At 36.9% G+C, this 17326-nt stretch overlaps 1 protein-coding gene across 1 annotated transcript in view; it reads left to right on the forward strand.

Moving 5' to 3' along the window:
• SPAG17 (sperm associated antigen 17) overlaps positions 1–17326 on the forward strand; it is a 352647-nt gene that overhangs the window by 277016 nt on the left and 58305 nt on the right. The window contains exons 33-35 of the mRNA XM_082460586.1: positions 13764–13952; positions 15906–16051; positions 16156–16286. Of these exons, the coding sequence (XP_082316712.1) occupies positions 13764–13952; positions 15906–16051; positions 16156–16286 (466 nt within the window). The remainder of the gene's footprint in view (positions 1–13763; positions 13953–15905; positions 16052–16155; positions 16287–17326) is intronic.

The following is a 17326-nucleotide window of genomic DNA, read 5'->3' on the forward strand; positions in this document are numbered from 1 at the left end:
AGGCCGGATTTTAGGCAATGTATGAAAGAGAGAGTAGAGCTTGATATTGGCCACTATTGTACCTTGGCAGCACTAGAAAGATTATTCAAAACATCAAAAAGGAGGTGGGTGTAACAATTGTTATCTTCTATGATTATAATGTGCCACAAGTGGGGGTGGGAACATCCACCCAGCTGGAGGGTTTCAAGAAGACAAGATGACAAATAATGGGTCTGTTATCTCCCATGGGAAATCTTTCTCTGTCCTTGGGTTTAGGAACTAAAACCTGTTTCCCTAGACCAGAAGACCTACTGTCTTTCTGGGGAAAGGTGTGTCTGTGTATGTGTGTGTGTGCTAGACTAAGCTTTTGACTACTCTTCTATACCAGTCTGATCCTGACTCCTTGGGGGGAAGATAGAGAAATGTAAGAAGCATTCTTAGGAATACTACTGAAAAGGACTTTAAAAGTCCTTGTCTTTATCAGTACTACCACAAACAAACATCATAATGGAGGGTGCCTTGTCCTCTACTCAGTGTGTGAAATCAGTTGAAAGAGGCAAATCTTATAGTAAATTCTGAGCAGTATAGGTATGTAAAACCATGAGAATTTTATTTGCTAACATACATACATATATGAGTCATTGCTGTATTTTTCATGTTGAGTCTCTATGCTTCAGCACAGCTGTTTCTCCAGATTAACTTCCTAGAAGGCAGGGCATCTCCTTTTTATAGGTTTTCTTTTTGGCTCTTCTATATGGTTCCTTCACCTATGGTATGTCTTAATTGTGGAAGTTATAGGCCATCTTTTTTTGTCCAGAGCAGCTTTCAGTAAATTACAGAGTCAATCTGACAGTTTGGATCCATTTTGATGAGGACCTGTGGAGGCTGGGAAAATTGAAAATTTAACCAGCCACCAGTGCCTACTCTAAAATGTGCCTGAAACCACAGAGAAGCCTCAGAACTCATCAAGGTCCAGTGGAGTTCTCTGGGCCTGGGGAATGGTGAAGAGTCAATATGAGAAACTTCCACATGGGTGGAGTAAGGACTTCTGAAAATCTACTCTCCCTAAAAACAACTAGAAACCTGGAAGTATTGTCAAAATCAACTTTTTCAGAAGTCTAGAAATTAACCAAAGGATTACAATATTCTGAGGATTGTTTATTTAAAGACAAAAAAAAAAAAAAAAGGACTGAATCTTGGGAAGAACAGCAAGAATTGTGGTGATTTCACTTGCCATATTCCCCTCCCCTCCCCCAGCTCCATGGTAGCCTTGAAAATCAACGCTCTTACATGCAAAATAGCAGTGAAAGCCAGCAAGCCAGCAGCCACTGAAAGAAGAAGAAAAGATTTAGAGCTCCACAAAATATTGTCAGTGTTTGAACTGTCTGGCCGTTCCCTGGAAACACCCACTCACAGGGGTAGTCTTTATTTGATCCGACTCTGAGCTCACTCCCTAAAAACAGCCTTTTCCCCAAACAGAGATAATTATTTAACATTATAGCTGTTGAAGTGGCAATAACAAACAAGAGGCTGAACAAAAGAGTTAAAAGGAAGAGAAGGAGAACAAGAAGTCCACAGAGGGCTTTGAAAAGCTCTGAGGTAGTCCCTGGAATCTGGAAAGCCATACTCAAGTGCAGGGCTGTGTGCATGCCCATAAAAGAACTCAGAAAGCCCTGATCTTTCACTCTTGCTGATCAAGAGGCTCTGCACAAGCAGGGGGTGAAGCTAAGGTGGAATTACAAACTTCCTGCTAGAGCATTAAAAAAATACGTCAATATGCAAATGGAGCCCTCAGCAGAAGCTGAAAGACCTATTAGTGTAAAGTATTTAAGAAAATATGTGCCCAGTTATGAGCAGACCTCTAAGCAACCAAACAAACATGTTAGGCCCACTCATGACAGTAAACATAAACTTTAAAAAAATAGTTCAGGGAAATCACTGAATAAACAGCAACAACAACAAAGCAACAATAACAAGCCCTGGGGAAAGGATCTAATTTCCAGAGTTGTACATTATACTACTTGAAATGTCCAGTTTTCAACAAAAAATTATGAGACATGGGGGGAAAAAGGAAAATTATGACCCATAAACAGGGATGGGGAAGGAGGAAGCAATCAATAGAAACTACCCCTGAGGAAACCCAGACTTTGCACTTAAATAGACAAAGAAATTTAAGTCAGCTGTTATGTTTAAAAAACTGAGAGAAACCTTGTGTAAAGAACTAAAGCAAAGTATGAGAATGGTTTTTCGCCAAGTATAGAATATCAATACATAGAAATTATTTTTTTTTAAGAAAGAACCACATAGAAATTCTGGAGTTGGAAAGCATAATAACTGTAATGAAAAATTTACTAATGAGGCTCAACATCAAATTTTAGCTGCCAGAGGAAATAATCAGCAAACTTGAAAATAGGTCAGTTGAGATTAACCAATCTGAGGAAGAGAGAGAAAAAAAAATGCAGAAAAATGAACAGAGCCTCAGAGACCTGTGGGACACCATAAGGCATACTAACACATGCATATTGAGAGTCTGAGAAGGAAAAGAGAGAAGGGCAGAAATATTATTTGAAGAAATAATGGCTTAAAACTTCCCAAATTTGATAAAAACTGTCTATACATGCAAGAATCTCGACAAACTTCAAGTAGGATAAACTCAGCGAGTTCCACACCTAAACACATCATAATCAAACTGTCAAAGACAAAGAGAGAATCTTGAAAGCAATGAGAAAAGACTCATCAAATATGAGGGATCTCCAATAAGATTAATAGCTGATTTCTCATCAGAAACTATGGAGTCTAGAAGGCAGTGAGATGACATATTCAAAATGCTTAAAGAAAAAATCATCAACAAAAACTCATTCAGTAAAATTATCCTTCTAAAATGAAAAAATCAAGATAGTTCCAGAAAAACAAAAACTGAGAAAATTCATTGCTCTTAGACATCCCCTACAAGAAAATCTAAAGGGAATCCTTCAGGCTGAAATGAAAGAACATTACACAGTAACTCAAATACACACAAATAAATAAAGAGCAATGGTAAAGGTAACTACATAGGTAAATATAAAAGAGAGTATACATGTATTTTTGTGACTTTTTTTTCATTTGGATTTAAAAGTCAACTGCATAAGGCAATAATTATAAAAGTATATTTATGTGCTTATAATGTATAAAGATGAAATTTTCGATAATAATAACATGAAGGGAAGAGGAATAGAGCTATATGGAGCAAAGATTTTGTATAATATTTAAATTCTTAGTATCAATTTAATCTAGATAGTTATAAATTGAGATGTTGTTTGTAATACCCAAGAAAAACTAAGAAAACAACTCAAAAATATATATAAAAGAAACAAGGGAATTGAAATGGCACACTTCAAGATATCTATTTAAAACAAAAGAAAGCAGTAATGGATGAATAGAGGGGAAACCAGAGACATAAGACATATAGAAAACAAATAGAGACTTACATTCATGCCATCATTGTGTTGCAGCCTTCTTCATCAAGCTGTGTGGCTGACAGGGTCTTGGTGCTCTGACCGGGTGTCAGGCCTGAGCCTCTGAGGTGGGAGAGCTCAGGCCTGACACCAGACAGGCCTGAGCTCTCTGGACAGGATATTGGACCACCAGAGACCTCCCGGCCCCTTGTAATATCAATCGGTGAGAACTCTCCCAGAGATCTCCATCTCAACGCTAAGACACAGCTCCACTCAAAGACCAGCAAGCTTCAGTGCTGGACACCCCATGCCAAAAAACTAGCAAGACAGGAACACAACACCACCTATTATCAGAGAGGCTGCTTAAAGTCATAATAAGTTCACAGACACCACAAAACACACCACTGGATGCGGTCCTGCCCACCAGAAAGACAAGATCCAGTCTCAACCACCAGAACACAGGCACTAGTCCTTTCCAACAGGAAGCCAAAACAACCCACTGAACTAACCTTACACACTGGGGGCAGACACCAATAACAACAGGAACTACGAACCTGCAGCCTGCAAAAAGGAGACCCCCAAACTCAGTAAGTTAAGCAAAATGAGAAGACAGAGAAATATGCAGCACATGAAGGAGCAAGGTAAAAACCCACCAGGCCAAACAAATGAAGAGGAAATAGGCATTCTACCTGAAAAAGAATTCAGAGTAATGATAGTAAAGATGATCCAAAATCTTGGAAATAGAATGGAGAAAATACAGGAAACATTTAACAAAGACTTAGAAGAACTAAAGAGCAAACAAACAATGATTAACAACACAGTAAATGAAATTAAAAATTCTCTAGAAGGAATCAATAGCAGAATAACTGAGGGAGAAGAATGGATAAGTGACCTAGAAGTTAAAGTAGTGGAAATAACTACCGCAGAGCAGAATAAAAAAAAAAGAATGAAAAGAATGGAGGACAGTCTCAGACACCTCTGAGACAACATTAAATGCACCAACATTCGAATTATAGGGGTCTCAGAAGAAGAAGAGAAAAAGAAAGGGACTGAGAAAATATCTGAAGAGATTAGTTGAAAACTTCCCTATATGGGAAAGGAAATAGTCAGTCAAGTCCAGGAAGTGCAGAGAGTCCCATACAGGATAAATCCAAGGAGAAACACACCAAGACACATGTTAATCAAACTCTCAAAAATTAAATATAAAGAAAAAATGTTAAAAGCAGCAAGGGAAAAGCAACAAATAACATACAGGGGAATCCCCATAAGGTTAACAGCTGATCTTTCAGCAGAAACTCTGCAAGCCAGAAGGGAGTGGCAGGACATATTTGAAGTGATAAAAGGGAAAGACCTACAACCAAGGTTACTCTACCCAGCAAGGATCTCATTCAGATTCGATGGAGAAATTAAAACGTTTACAGACAAGCAAAAGCTAAGAGAATTCAGCACCAGCAAACCAGCTTTACAACAAACGCTAAAGGAACTTCTCTAGGCAGGAAACACAAGAGAAGAGACGACCTACAAAAACAAACCCAAAACAATTAAGAAAATGGTAATAGGAACATACATATCGATAATTACCTTAAATGTAAATGGATTAAATGTTCCAACCAAAAGACACAGACTGGCTGAATGGATACAAAAACAAGACCCATATATATGCTGCCTACAAGAGACCTCTTCAGACCTGAGGAAACATACAGATTGAAAGGGAGGGGATGGAAAAAGATATTCCATGCAAATAGAAATCAAAAGAAAGGTGGAGTAGCAATTCTCATATCAGACAAAATAGACTTTAAAGTAAAGACTATTACAAGAGACAAAGAAGGACACTACATAATGATCAAGGGATCGATCCAAGAAGAAGATATAACAATTGTAAATATTTATGCACCCAACATAGCAGGACCTCAATACATAAGGCAAATGCTAACAGCCATAAAAGGGAATTCGACAGTAGCACAATCATAGTACGGGACTTTAACACCCACTTTCACCAATGGACAGATCAACCAAAATGAAAATAAATAAGGAAACCCAAGCTTTAAATGACACTTTAAACAAGATAGACTTAATTGATATTTATAGGACATTGTATCCAAAAACAATAGAATACACTTTCTTCTCAAGAGCTCATGGACCATTCTCCAGAATAGATCATATCTTGGGTCACAAATCAGGCCTCAGTAAATTTAGGAAAATTGAATTTGTATCAAGTATCTTTTCCAACAACAACGTTATGAGACTAGATAGCAATTACAGGAAAAAAAACTGTAAAAAATACAAACACATGGAGGCTAAACAAAATAACCAGGAGATCACTGAAGAAATCAAAGACAAAATCAAAATTACCTAGAAACAAAGGACAATGAAAACATGATGACCCAAAACCTATGGGATGCAGCAAAAGCTGTTCTAAGAGGGAAGTTTATGACAATACAATCCTACTGCAAGAAACACAAAAAATCTCAAATGAACAACATAATCTTACACCTAAAGCAATTAGAGAAAGAAGAACAGAAAAACCCCAAAGTTAGCCAAAGAAAAGAAATCATAAAGATCAAATCAGAAATAAATGAAAAAGAAATGAAGGAAACGATAGCAAAGATCAATAAAAGTAAAAGCTGGTTCTTTGCGTAGATAAACAAATTGATAAACCATTAGCCAGACTCGTCAAGAAAAAAAGGGAGAAGACTCAAATCAACATAATTAGAAATGAAAAAGGAGAAGTAACAACTGACACTGCAGAAATACAAAGGATCGTGAGAGATTACTACAAGCAACTATATGCCAAGAAAATGGACAACCTGGAAAAAATGGACAAATTTTTAGAAAAGCACAGCCTTCAGAGACTGAACCAGGAAGAAATAGAAAATGTATACAGAACAAACACAAGTGCTGAAAATGAAACTGTGATTTGTGGCAAATATATACAATGGAATATTACTCAGCCATAAAAAGAAACGAAATTGAGTTATTTGTAGTGAGGTGGATGGACCTAGAGTCTGTCATACAGAGTGAAGTAAGTCAGAAAGAGAAAAACAAATACCATATGCTAACACATATATATGGAATCTAAAAAAAATAATAATAAAAATAGTGGTCATGAAGAACCTAGGGGCCAGACGGGAATAAAGACACAGACCTACTAGAGAATGGACTTGAGGATACGGGGAGGGGGAAGGGTAAGTTGGGACAAAGTGAGAGAGTGGCATGGACATATATACACTACCAAACGTAAAATAGATAGCTAGTGGGAAGCAGCCGCATAGCACAGGGAGATCAGCTCGGTGCTTTGTGACCACTTAGAGGGGTGGGATAGGGAGGATGGGAGGGAGGGAGATGCAAGAGGGAAGAGATATGGGGACATATGTATATGTATAACTGATTCACTTTGTTATAAAGAAGAAACTAACACACTATTGTAAAGCAATTATACTCCAATAAAGATGTTTTTTAAAAAAAGAAAATATTCCAGCAAACAAAAGCCCAGGACCAGATGGCTTCACAGGCGAATGCTATCAAACATTTTGAGAAGAGCTAACACCTCTCCTTCTCAAACACTTCCAAAATGTAGCAGAGGGAGGAACACTCCCAAACTCATTATACGAGGCCACCATCACCCTGATACCAAAACCAGACAGAGATGTCACAATTAAAGAAAACTACAGCCAATATCACTGGTGAACATAGATGCAAAAATCCTCAACAGAATACTAGCAAACAGAATCCAACAGCACATTAAAAGGATCACACACCATGATCAAGTGGGGTTTATCCCAGGAATGCAAGGATTCTTCAGTATATGCACAATCAATGTGATAAACCATATTAACAAATTGAAGGAGAAAACCCATATGAGTATCTCAATAGATGCAGAAAAAGCTTTCGACAAAATTCAACATCCATTTATGATAAAAACTCTCCAGAAAGTAGGCATTGAGGGAACTTACCTCAACATAATAAAGGCCACACATGACAAACCCACAACCAACATTGTTCTCAATGTTGAAAAATTGAAACAATTTCTATTAAGATCAGGAACAAGACAGGTTGCCCACTCTCACCACGATTATTCAACATAGTTCTGGAAGTTTTAGCCACAGCAATCAGAGAAGAAATAGAAATAAAAAGAATCCAAATTTGAAATGAAGAAGTAAAATTGTCACTGTTTGGAGATGACATGATACTATACATAGAGAATTCTAAAGATGCTAACAGAAAACTACTAGAGCTAATCAATGAATTTGGTAAAGTAGCAGGATACAAAATTAATGCACAGAAATCTCTTGCGTTCCTATATACTAATGATGAAAAATCTGAAAGAGAAATTAAGGAAACACTCCCATTTACCATTGCAACAAAAAGAATAAAATACCTAGGAATAAACTTACTTAAGGAGACAAAACACCTGTATGCAGAAAACTATAAGACACTGATGAAATAAATTAAAGATGATACAAATAGATGGAGAGATATACCATGTTCTTGGATTGGAAGAATCAATGTTGTTAAAATGACTATACTACCCAAAGCAATCTACAGATTCAGTGCAATCCCCATCAAACTACCAATGGCATTTTTCACAGAACTAGAACAAAAAATTTCACAATCTGTATGGAAACACAAAAGACCTCGAATAGCCAAAGCAATCTTGAGAAAGAAAAACGGAGCTGGAGGAATCAGGCTCCTGCACTTCAGACTATACTACAAAGCTACAGTAGTCAAGACAGTATGGTACTGGCACAAAAACCGAAATATAGATCAATGGACAGGATAGAAAGCCCAGAGAAAAACCCATTCACATATGGTCACCTTATCTTTGATAAAAGGAGCATGAATATACAATGGAGAAAAGACATCTTCTTCAATAAGTGGTGCTTGGAAAACTGGACGGCTACATGTAAAAGAATGAAATTGGAACACTCCCTAACACCATACACAAAAATAAACTCAAAATGGATTAAAAACCTAAATGTAAGGCCAGACACTATAAAACTCTTAGAGGAAAACATAGGCAGAACACTCTATGACATAAATCACAGAAAGATCCTTTTTGACCCACCTCCTTGTGTAATGGAAATAAAATAAAAAATAAACAAATGGGACCTAATGAAACTTAAAAGCTTTTGTACAGCAAAGGAAACCATAAACAAGACGAAAAGACAACCCTCAGAATAGGAGAAAATATTTGCAAACGAAGCAACTGACAAAGGATTAATCTCCAAAATATACAAGCAGCTCATGCAGCTCAATATCAAAAAAACTAACAACCCTGTCCAAAAGTGGGCGGAGGACCTAAATAGACATTTCTCCAAAGAAGATATACAGATTGCCAACAAACATATGAAAGGATGCTTAACATCACTAATCATTAGAGAAATGCAAATCAAAACCAGAATGAGGTATCACCTCACACCGGTCAGAATGACCATTATCAAAATATCTACAAAGAATAAATGCTGGAGAGGGTGTGGAGAAAAGCGAACCCTCTTGCACTGTTGGTGGGAATGTAAATTGATGCAGCTACTATGGAGAACAGCATGTAGGTTCCTTTGAAAACTAAAAATAGAACTCCCATACGACCCAGCAATCCCACTACAGGGCATATACCCTGAGAAAACCATAATTCAAAAAGAGTCATGTACCACAATGTTCATTGCAGCTCTATTTATAATAGCCAGGACTTGCAAGCAGCCTAAGTGTCCATTGACAGATGAATGGATAAAGAAGATGTGGCATATATATACAATGGACTATTATTCACTCATAAAAAGAAATGAAATTGAGTTATTTGTAGCGAGATGGATGGACCTAGAGTCTGTCATACAGAGTGAAGTAAGTCAGAAAGAGAAAAATACCATATGCTAACACATATACATGGAATCTAAAAAAAAAAAGAATGGTTCTGATGAACCTAGTGGCATGACAGGAATAAAGATGCAGACGTAGAGAATGGACTTGAGGATATGGGGTGGGGGAAGGGTAAGCTGGGACAAAATGATAGAGTGGTATTTACATATATACACTACCAAATGTAAAATAGCTAGTGGAAAGCAGCCACATAGCACAGGGAGATCAGTTCAGTGTTTTGTGGCCACCTAGAGGGGTGGGATTGGGAGGGTGGGAGGGAGATGCAAGAGGGAGAGGATATGGGGATATATGTATACATATAGCTGATTCACTTTGTGATACAGCAGCAACTAACACAACAATGTAAAGCCATCATACCCCAATCAAGATGTTAAAAAAAAAAAGAAATAGAAAACAAATAGAAATTTGGAAGATTCAAATCTGACCTAATCAGTAATTACATTAAATATAAATGGATTAAACAACCCAATCAAAATATAGATATTGGAAGAATGGATTACAAAGCATGATGCAGCTGTATGCTGTCAACACGAGATACACTTTATGGTCAAAGACACAAATAGGTTGAAAGTAAAAGGATAAAAAAGATATACCTGCAATAAGTAATTGAAAGGGAACTTGAGTGGCTATACAAATATCAGACAAAATAGACTTTACAACAAAATATTACCAGAAACAACGAGGGTATGTTATAATAATAAACAGATTACTCCATCAAGAAGACGGAAACTACAAACATATTATACACTAACAACAGAGCCCAAAACACATGCGTATTTCCAGAGTTGTGCACTATACAAATTAAAATGTCCAGTTAAATAGTAAAAATTGGCATATTTAAAAGGAGAAATAGACAATTCAACAATAATATTTGGAGACATTAGTACCTCACTTTCAGTAATGGATAAAAGAATAGATAAGATCAAGAGAATAAAAGACTTAATCAGCAGAATAAACCATGCAGACCTCCTAGGCAAGTATAGAACACTCCACTCAGTAATAGAATACATTATGCTCAAGTGTAAATGGAACATTCTCCAGGAAAGACCATGTGTTACACCACAAAACAAGTCTCAATAGATTAAAAAGGATTGAAATCATACAAAATATGTTCTCCTACCACAGCGGAATGAAATAACACACAATGGAATCAATAACAAAAGGAAGTTTGGGAAATGCACAAATATGTGAAAAATAACACAAAGAATAAATAACAAGGAAATTTAAAAATACTTTGAGATGACTAAAAATGACTAAAAATAAAATTAACATACCAAAACTTAATTGAAGCAGCAAAAGCTATATATATATATATAGCTTTAAATGTCTATATATATACACATATATATATATCTTTAAATGTCTCTCTCTCTCTCTCTCTCTATATATATATATGTATATATATATATGTAGCTTTAAATGTCAAAATGCCCATATTAAAAATGAAGATCTTGAATCAATAACCTAACTTTCCACCCTAAGAAACTAGAAAAAAGAAGGCAAACTAAACCCAAAGGAAGCATATGGAAGTAAATAGTAAAGATTAGAGTAGAAATAAATGAAAAAATAGAAAACAATAGAGAAAAATCAGCAAAACCAGAAGTTGGTTCTCTGATAAATCTTTAGCTGGACTTACAGGGAGAGATAGACAGACAAACAGAAAGAGAAAGAAGGGGTGGGGAGAGAGAAGACTCAAATTACTAAAATCAGAAATGAAAGAGAAGACATTACTACCAACCTTACAGAAATAAAAAAGATTATAAAGAAATACTGTGAACAATTATACATCAACAAATTAGATAACCTAGATAAAATGGATAGATTTCTGGAAAGGCACAAACTACCTAACCTAACTCGAGAAAAAATAAAATATCAGAATAGACCTAAAACAAGTAAAGAGATTGAATTAATAATTTTAAAACTTGGCAGACAGCAAAGCCCAGGCCCAGATGGCTTCATTGGTAAATTATACCAAACATCTATGGAAGAATTAACACTGAACAATCTTTCACAAACTCTTCCAAAATATAGAAGAGACAGACAGTAATAAGTGTTAGTGGGGATGTGAAGAAATGTAAAACCCTCATTAATTGCTAATGAGAATGTATAATCGTGCAGTCACTTTGGAAAACAGTTTGGCAGTTCTGCCAAAAATTAAAAATAGAGTTCTCATACGACCCAGCAGTTCTACTCCTGGGTAGATATCCAAGGGAAATTAAACATATATCCACACAAAACTTATACACAGATGTTGATTACAGCATTTTTAATAATAACAAGACTGTGAAAACAACTCAAATGTCCATCAACTCATGAATAAACAAAATTTGATATATCCATACAATGGAATATTATTCATCCATAAAGCAGAATGAAGTTCTTTTTAGATTTTATTGATTTTAATTCAATTTTTATTTTATATTTTAATTTTTATTTTCTATTATAGTTGATTTAAAATATTGTGTTAGTTTCAGGTGTACAGCAAAGTGAATACATATACATATATTCTTTCTTTCTCAGATTCTTTTCCCATATAGGTTATTACAGAATATTGAGTAGAGTTCCCTGTGCTATACAGTAGGTCCTTGTTTATTATCTGTTTTATATATATTAGTGTATATATATTAATCCCAAACTCCTAATTTATCCCTCCTCCAACCTTTCCCCTTTGATAACCATAAGTTTGTTTTCAAAGTCTGTGAATCTGTTTCTGTTTTGTTAATAAGTTCATTTGTATCTTCTTTTTAGATTCCACATATAAATGATATTTGTCTTTCTCTGTCTGACTTACTTTACTTGGTATAACAATCTCCAAGTCCATGCATGTTGCTGCAAATGGCATTATTTCATTCTTTTTATGGCTGAGTAATATTCCATTGTATATATGTACCACATCTTCTTTATCCATTCCTCTGTTGGTAGACATTTAGGTTGTTTCTATGTCTTGGCTATTGTAAATAGTGCTGCAGTGAATATTGAGGTGCATGTATCTTTTTGAAGTATAGTTTTCTCCAGATATATGCCCAGTAGTGGGATTGCTGGATCATATGGTAGTTCTACTTTTAGCTTTTGAAGGAACCTCCATACTGTTCTCCATAGTGGTTGTACCAATTTACATTCCCACCAACAGTGTAGGAGGGTCCCCTTTTCTCCACACCATCTCCAGCATTTATTGTTTGTAGACTTTTGGCGATGGCCATTCTGACCTGTGTGAAGTGATACCTCATTGTAGTTTTGATCTGTCTGCCACAAGCCAACTCCTTCCGACGGCCCTCGCTGCACAGGCTGGGACGCCTCTCCCCGCTCTGCCCCCACCGTGGAAAGTTAAGTTTGAAGAGGGGGGAAGAGAGAAACACGGACATGAAGAGGAAGATCCACCTGGAGCTGAGGAACTGAACCCCGGCAGCTGTTCGAGAACTTGTCCGGGACAATTTCAAATCAAATGATGGGAAAATTGAGGGCTTAATGGCTGAATTTGTGAACTTAGGGTTCCTCCGTTTAATAAACGTAGGCTTGATTTTAGTTTCAAATCTCCGCAAACTACCTAAATTGAAAAAGCTTGAGCTCAGTGACAATAGAATCTATGGAGATCTGGATATGTTAGCAGAAAAACTTCCAAATCTCACACATCTAAACTCAGGTGAAAATAAACAGAATGAAGTATTGATACATGCTACAACATAGATGTATCTTGAAAACATCATGCTAAGTAAAAGAAGCCAGACAAAAGAGGCCACATATCACGTGCTTCCATTTATATGAAATGTCTGAAATAGTCAAATCCATAGAGACAGCAGATCAGTGGTTGTCAGGGGCAGGAGTGATGCAGAGTGACTGCTAATGGAATCAGGGTTTCTTTGGGGGGTGATGAAAATGTTCTGGAATTAGTGATAATATTTGCACAAGTTTTTGAATATACAAAATCCACTGAATATACACTTTAAAATAGTGAATTTATGCCATGTGAATTATATCTCAAAAAAAGAGTCTATCTGAACCAGAAGTCATTATACAAAAGCTATTACTTAAGGACTGTGTCAGCCACCATAGGAATAACAATAAATAAAAGCTTCTAAAAGCATTTGTCCCATAGCTTTTACCCTCTTGGAGATGCTTCTTGCCGAAGAACATAAAAGGATTCCAATTGTTTTGAATAGTGCCAAGTGTGTTTACTTAAGTTAAAATATGTTTTTAATATTTTATGTTAAACATCTGAAATAAGGCACGAAGCAATTACTTGGAAGAAATATTAAAGTGAGTAGATAAAATATGAGACACAGGAGCAATTATATCCTAATCAGTTTGACTCCTTATTAAGTAGTCCTTCCCAAAACTTAAGTCTTCTCTTGTTTTCTTTCTGGAAACACAGTTTGTGTCTGGGTTCTATGGATAATTTTTTTCCTTAAATGATTTTATAAATCCCTCAAATCAAACAAGAAATTTTTAATAATATCTCTCTTCCTGTTACCCTTCCAGGTGTTACCTCCAAACACAGGCTGTCTTCATATTGATAGGGACTGTTCAGCTATATATTGCCATGAATCAAGCAGTGATATATACCATCCTTTTCAAAAACGTGAGCAGCTGAGAGCTAGCAGGTACATCATGAAGCACACATCAGAGGTTATCTGTGAGGTCATGGATCCCGAAGGAAACACTTTTCAGGTAAAGTGCATCATTATTACGGAGAGAGAGGCTATGGCTTTGCTTTTGAGATATTTCACACAAGAGAGCTTCCTATAGCATTTTTTTAAATTAATTAATTAATTTATTTATGGCTGTGTTGGATCTTCGTTTCCGTGCGAGGGCTCTCTCCAGCTGCGGCGAGCGGGGGCCACTCCTCATCACAGCGCACGGGCCTCTCACTATCGCGGCCTCTCTTATTGCAGAGCACAGGCTCCAGACACACAGGCTCAGTAATTGTGGCTCACGGGCCCAGTTGCTCCGCGGCATGTGGGATCCTCCCAGACCAGGGCTCGAACCCATGTCCCCTGCATTGGCAGGCAGATTCTCAACCACTGCGCCACCAGGGAAGCCCTCCCTATAGCATTTTATCTTCGCTGCCTTGGGATTAGTTATACACTGACTGCCAATACTTTGAACAGCAGCAATGAATGTCAGTATCTTCAATTCTCAAGTGTACTTCATTAGGAGATAGCAAGTCCAACAATGAGGATGGTTGAAATGCTAAAGCCAAATAAGTAATTAGAACAAAAGGGAAAAAAGTTACTAACCATCTAAAAAGAATGCCAACAAAGAGGAGTGATATAAATGCTCTGTATCTGGGTTCAAGTGAGAGAAATTACATGGGGCAGCAGGCAAGTCTGCTTCACTAGGCAGAGAACCCAAACTGAGAACTATCAGTTAGTGTGAGGGTTCCAGTAGGGCTGAGGATGGGTGTTGAGAAGCCTGGAGAGGTGCTTAGCTATTCAGTGGTAGAGCTCCATCTTCTGTTTCTCTGTCCTTCCTCTTATCTCTAAGCCAGGCATTGGCAAACCATGGCCACTTGTTTATATGGGCCCATGAGGTAAAAATGCAGAGTGACTGCATTTTACATTTTTAAATGGTTGGAGGAAATCAAAAGGAGAAGAATATTTCATGACACATAAAAATTATAAGAAATTCAAATTTCAGTGCCACTATAAAGTTTTACTGCAACATAGCCACGCTCATTTGTTTACATATTATCTCTGGCTGCTTTTGCATATAATGGCAGAGTTGAGTAGTTGCAACAGAAACTCTACAGCCAACAAACCCTAAAATATTTACTATCTGGCCCTTGACAAAAAGATGTTTGCCAGCCCCTTCTCTAGGCACTTTTTTTTTCCACTCCTCACCCAGCGGTGGAATTTCATGTGTTGGCTGGCGGGTGGTGAAGTTACTTTTTAGATTTGGAACTGTACCACAGAGTCCCCAACTTTGTTTGGGATTCAGACAAGCCCTGATCCAACTTAGTTTTTCTGTGCTAAGTCAGTGAGACTTCACAGCATGAGTTCAGGCTGCTAAGAGATTTCAATGTGCAATAAATTGAAATTGAAACCTAAAGCCCAAACCCTCTAAGTTGAAACATGCAAGCCAAACATTATTCTAGACATTGATGCTCTTCTTGGGCATTCCCTTCAGTGGCCTTTCAGCCTGACCACACCATATCTAGACAGTAGTAATGGCTAGAACAGTTCTTATAGTGAGACTCAATCTGTCTCCCTATATATCCATGAGTCCTAATTCTGTGCTTAGAATCCATACTGTCACTCTTAATATTTCAAGACAACCGTCACATAAATAGCCTTCCCTCCATGTTTAAATTCCCAGTTCCCTGAACTTATCCTCAGAAGATAAGTGAGTCCCCTGCCATCCTAGTCACCTTCCTCTGAATGTATTCAGGTTTGTCTTCCTGTTTGTTTTCACAGTCTAGGTGTGGTTTGTAAGTGGAGATGTGCTACTAGGTTTTCACTTTTATTAATGCAATCTATACTTAGTGCACAATTCCTTACAAAGAAATATCCCTGATTTTCTGAGTATCCAAAAGATCACCTGCTTTCTCAAATGGGATCAAAAGAAATGTAAGTTTATGGCATTTTTCTTTTCTTTTAGTTGCTTATATACTATGTCCCTTAGGTCATGGCTGATGGTAGTGCATCAACTATCCTACCTGAAAACAATTTGGAAGATGATTTAAATGCAAAAGCTGAAGGCTATGACACGTTATCATCCACTCACCTTCATAAGAATCATCTGCAAATCTATGGTGAACATGTCCCCAGGTAATACGATAAAAATAACATCATGACTTTTATTTTCAGTTCCAAGTTCAAGGAGCATTTTAGCTGAATACGTCAAGGGATTAGATTTTTATTTCTTCAAACAGGTTTTTTGTTATCTATGCTGATGGATCAGGAGCGGAACTTCTTCGGGACAGTGACATAGAAGAATACCTCTCCTTGGCATACGGAGAATCAACTACCGTCGTTCTTCAAGAGCCAGTACAGGAACAGCCAGGTAGAGAATCCAGACTGGAACTCGCTGTGTCCCTTTACCAGCTCTCATCCTCCTTATCCAATCTACCCCGGTGTCATCTCTACTTTTTTCCCTTTGCTCGCTTTTCAACTCTACTTTTCACCTGGCCATGTAAACCTATTTATACAGTGATTTATGTTTGTACCACGCTTTATCTAAGCATCAACCTATATAAATTGTGTATGGTCCTCCTCCTACCTATAAGCAGATTTGTATCTGCATTTATATCTGTTAGGTATGTTTAGTTATGTACCTAGGTTCCTATTTATGTGTTTGTTTCATCTTGGTAGGGAAAAACAAAAGTGAGTTATCTTTCATAAGTTCACTTTTTATCATTTTGAATGTGTTGCCTTGGTGAATTTAGTACAACGAGAGGAGAAAGTACATTTCACGTGTCAGTTAGAAAATCAGCCTGAAATATAGGATAAGTTACATATTATATTCATTGGGCATTTACATGTTTTCATCAATTTGAAAGAAATTAGTGTGTGACTAAAGGTTAGAGACATATATTGCACTAAGTAAGAGCCACTGTATATGTAACGTGTATTTAAACACAGGAAAACAAAAACTTTCATGTTATCTGTGTACCAAAGCAATGTGCTATATCTAGGTTTATGTGTGTGTTTCCTTTTTATCTTTTCTCTGGTTGGTGGGATGTATTTTGTGCTCATTTATGAATATGCCTGCATCTATGTACAATTGTATCTTTGAATGTATCAATGTACATTGTGTGATGTTATAAATTTGCTCTTTCTGTGTGAATATGGGGAGTGGGGAGCTCTGACTGGTTGTGCAGTCTGTGTGTGGAACTGTAAGAGAATAGAAATTCATCTCAAATTGCTTTGTTAGTTGTTTAACTAGCATCTACGTGAAAAACCACCATGTGCCAAACACTGGCTGGGTGTTAGGAATACAATGGTGAGCTAAGACAGCAATGGACCCTGCTTTCACAGAGCTTAGACTTTAATGAGAGAGATAGGCATTAAATGTATAGTCACACAAATAACTGTATCATTATA

Source organism: Balaenoptera physalus, assembly GCF_965194825.1.
Source record: "Balaenoptera physalus genome assembly, chromosome: 1".
NCBI classification, from domain to species: domain Eukaryota; kingdom Metazoa; phylum Chordata; class Mammalia; order Artiodactyla; family Balaenopteridae; genus Balaenoptera; species Balaenoptera physalus.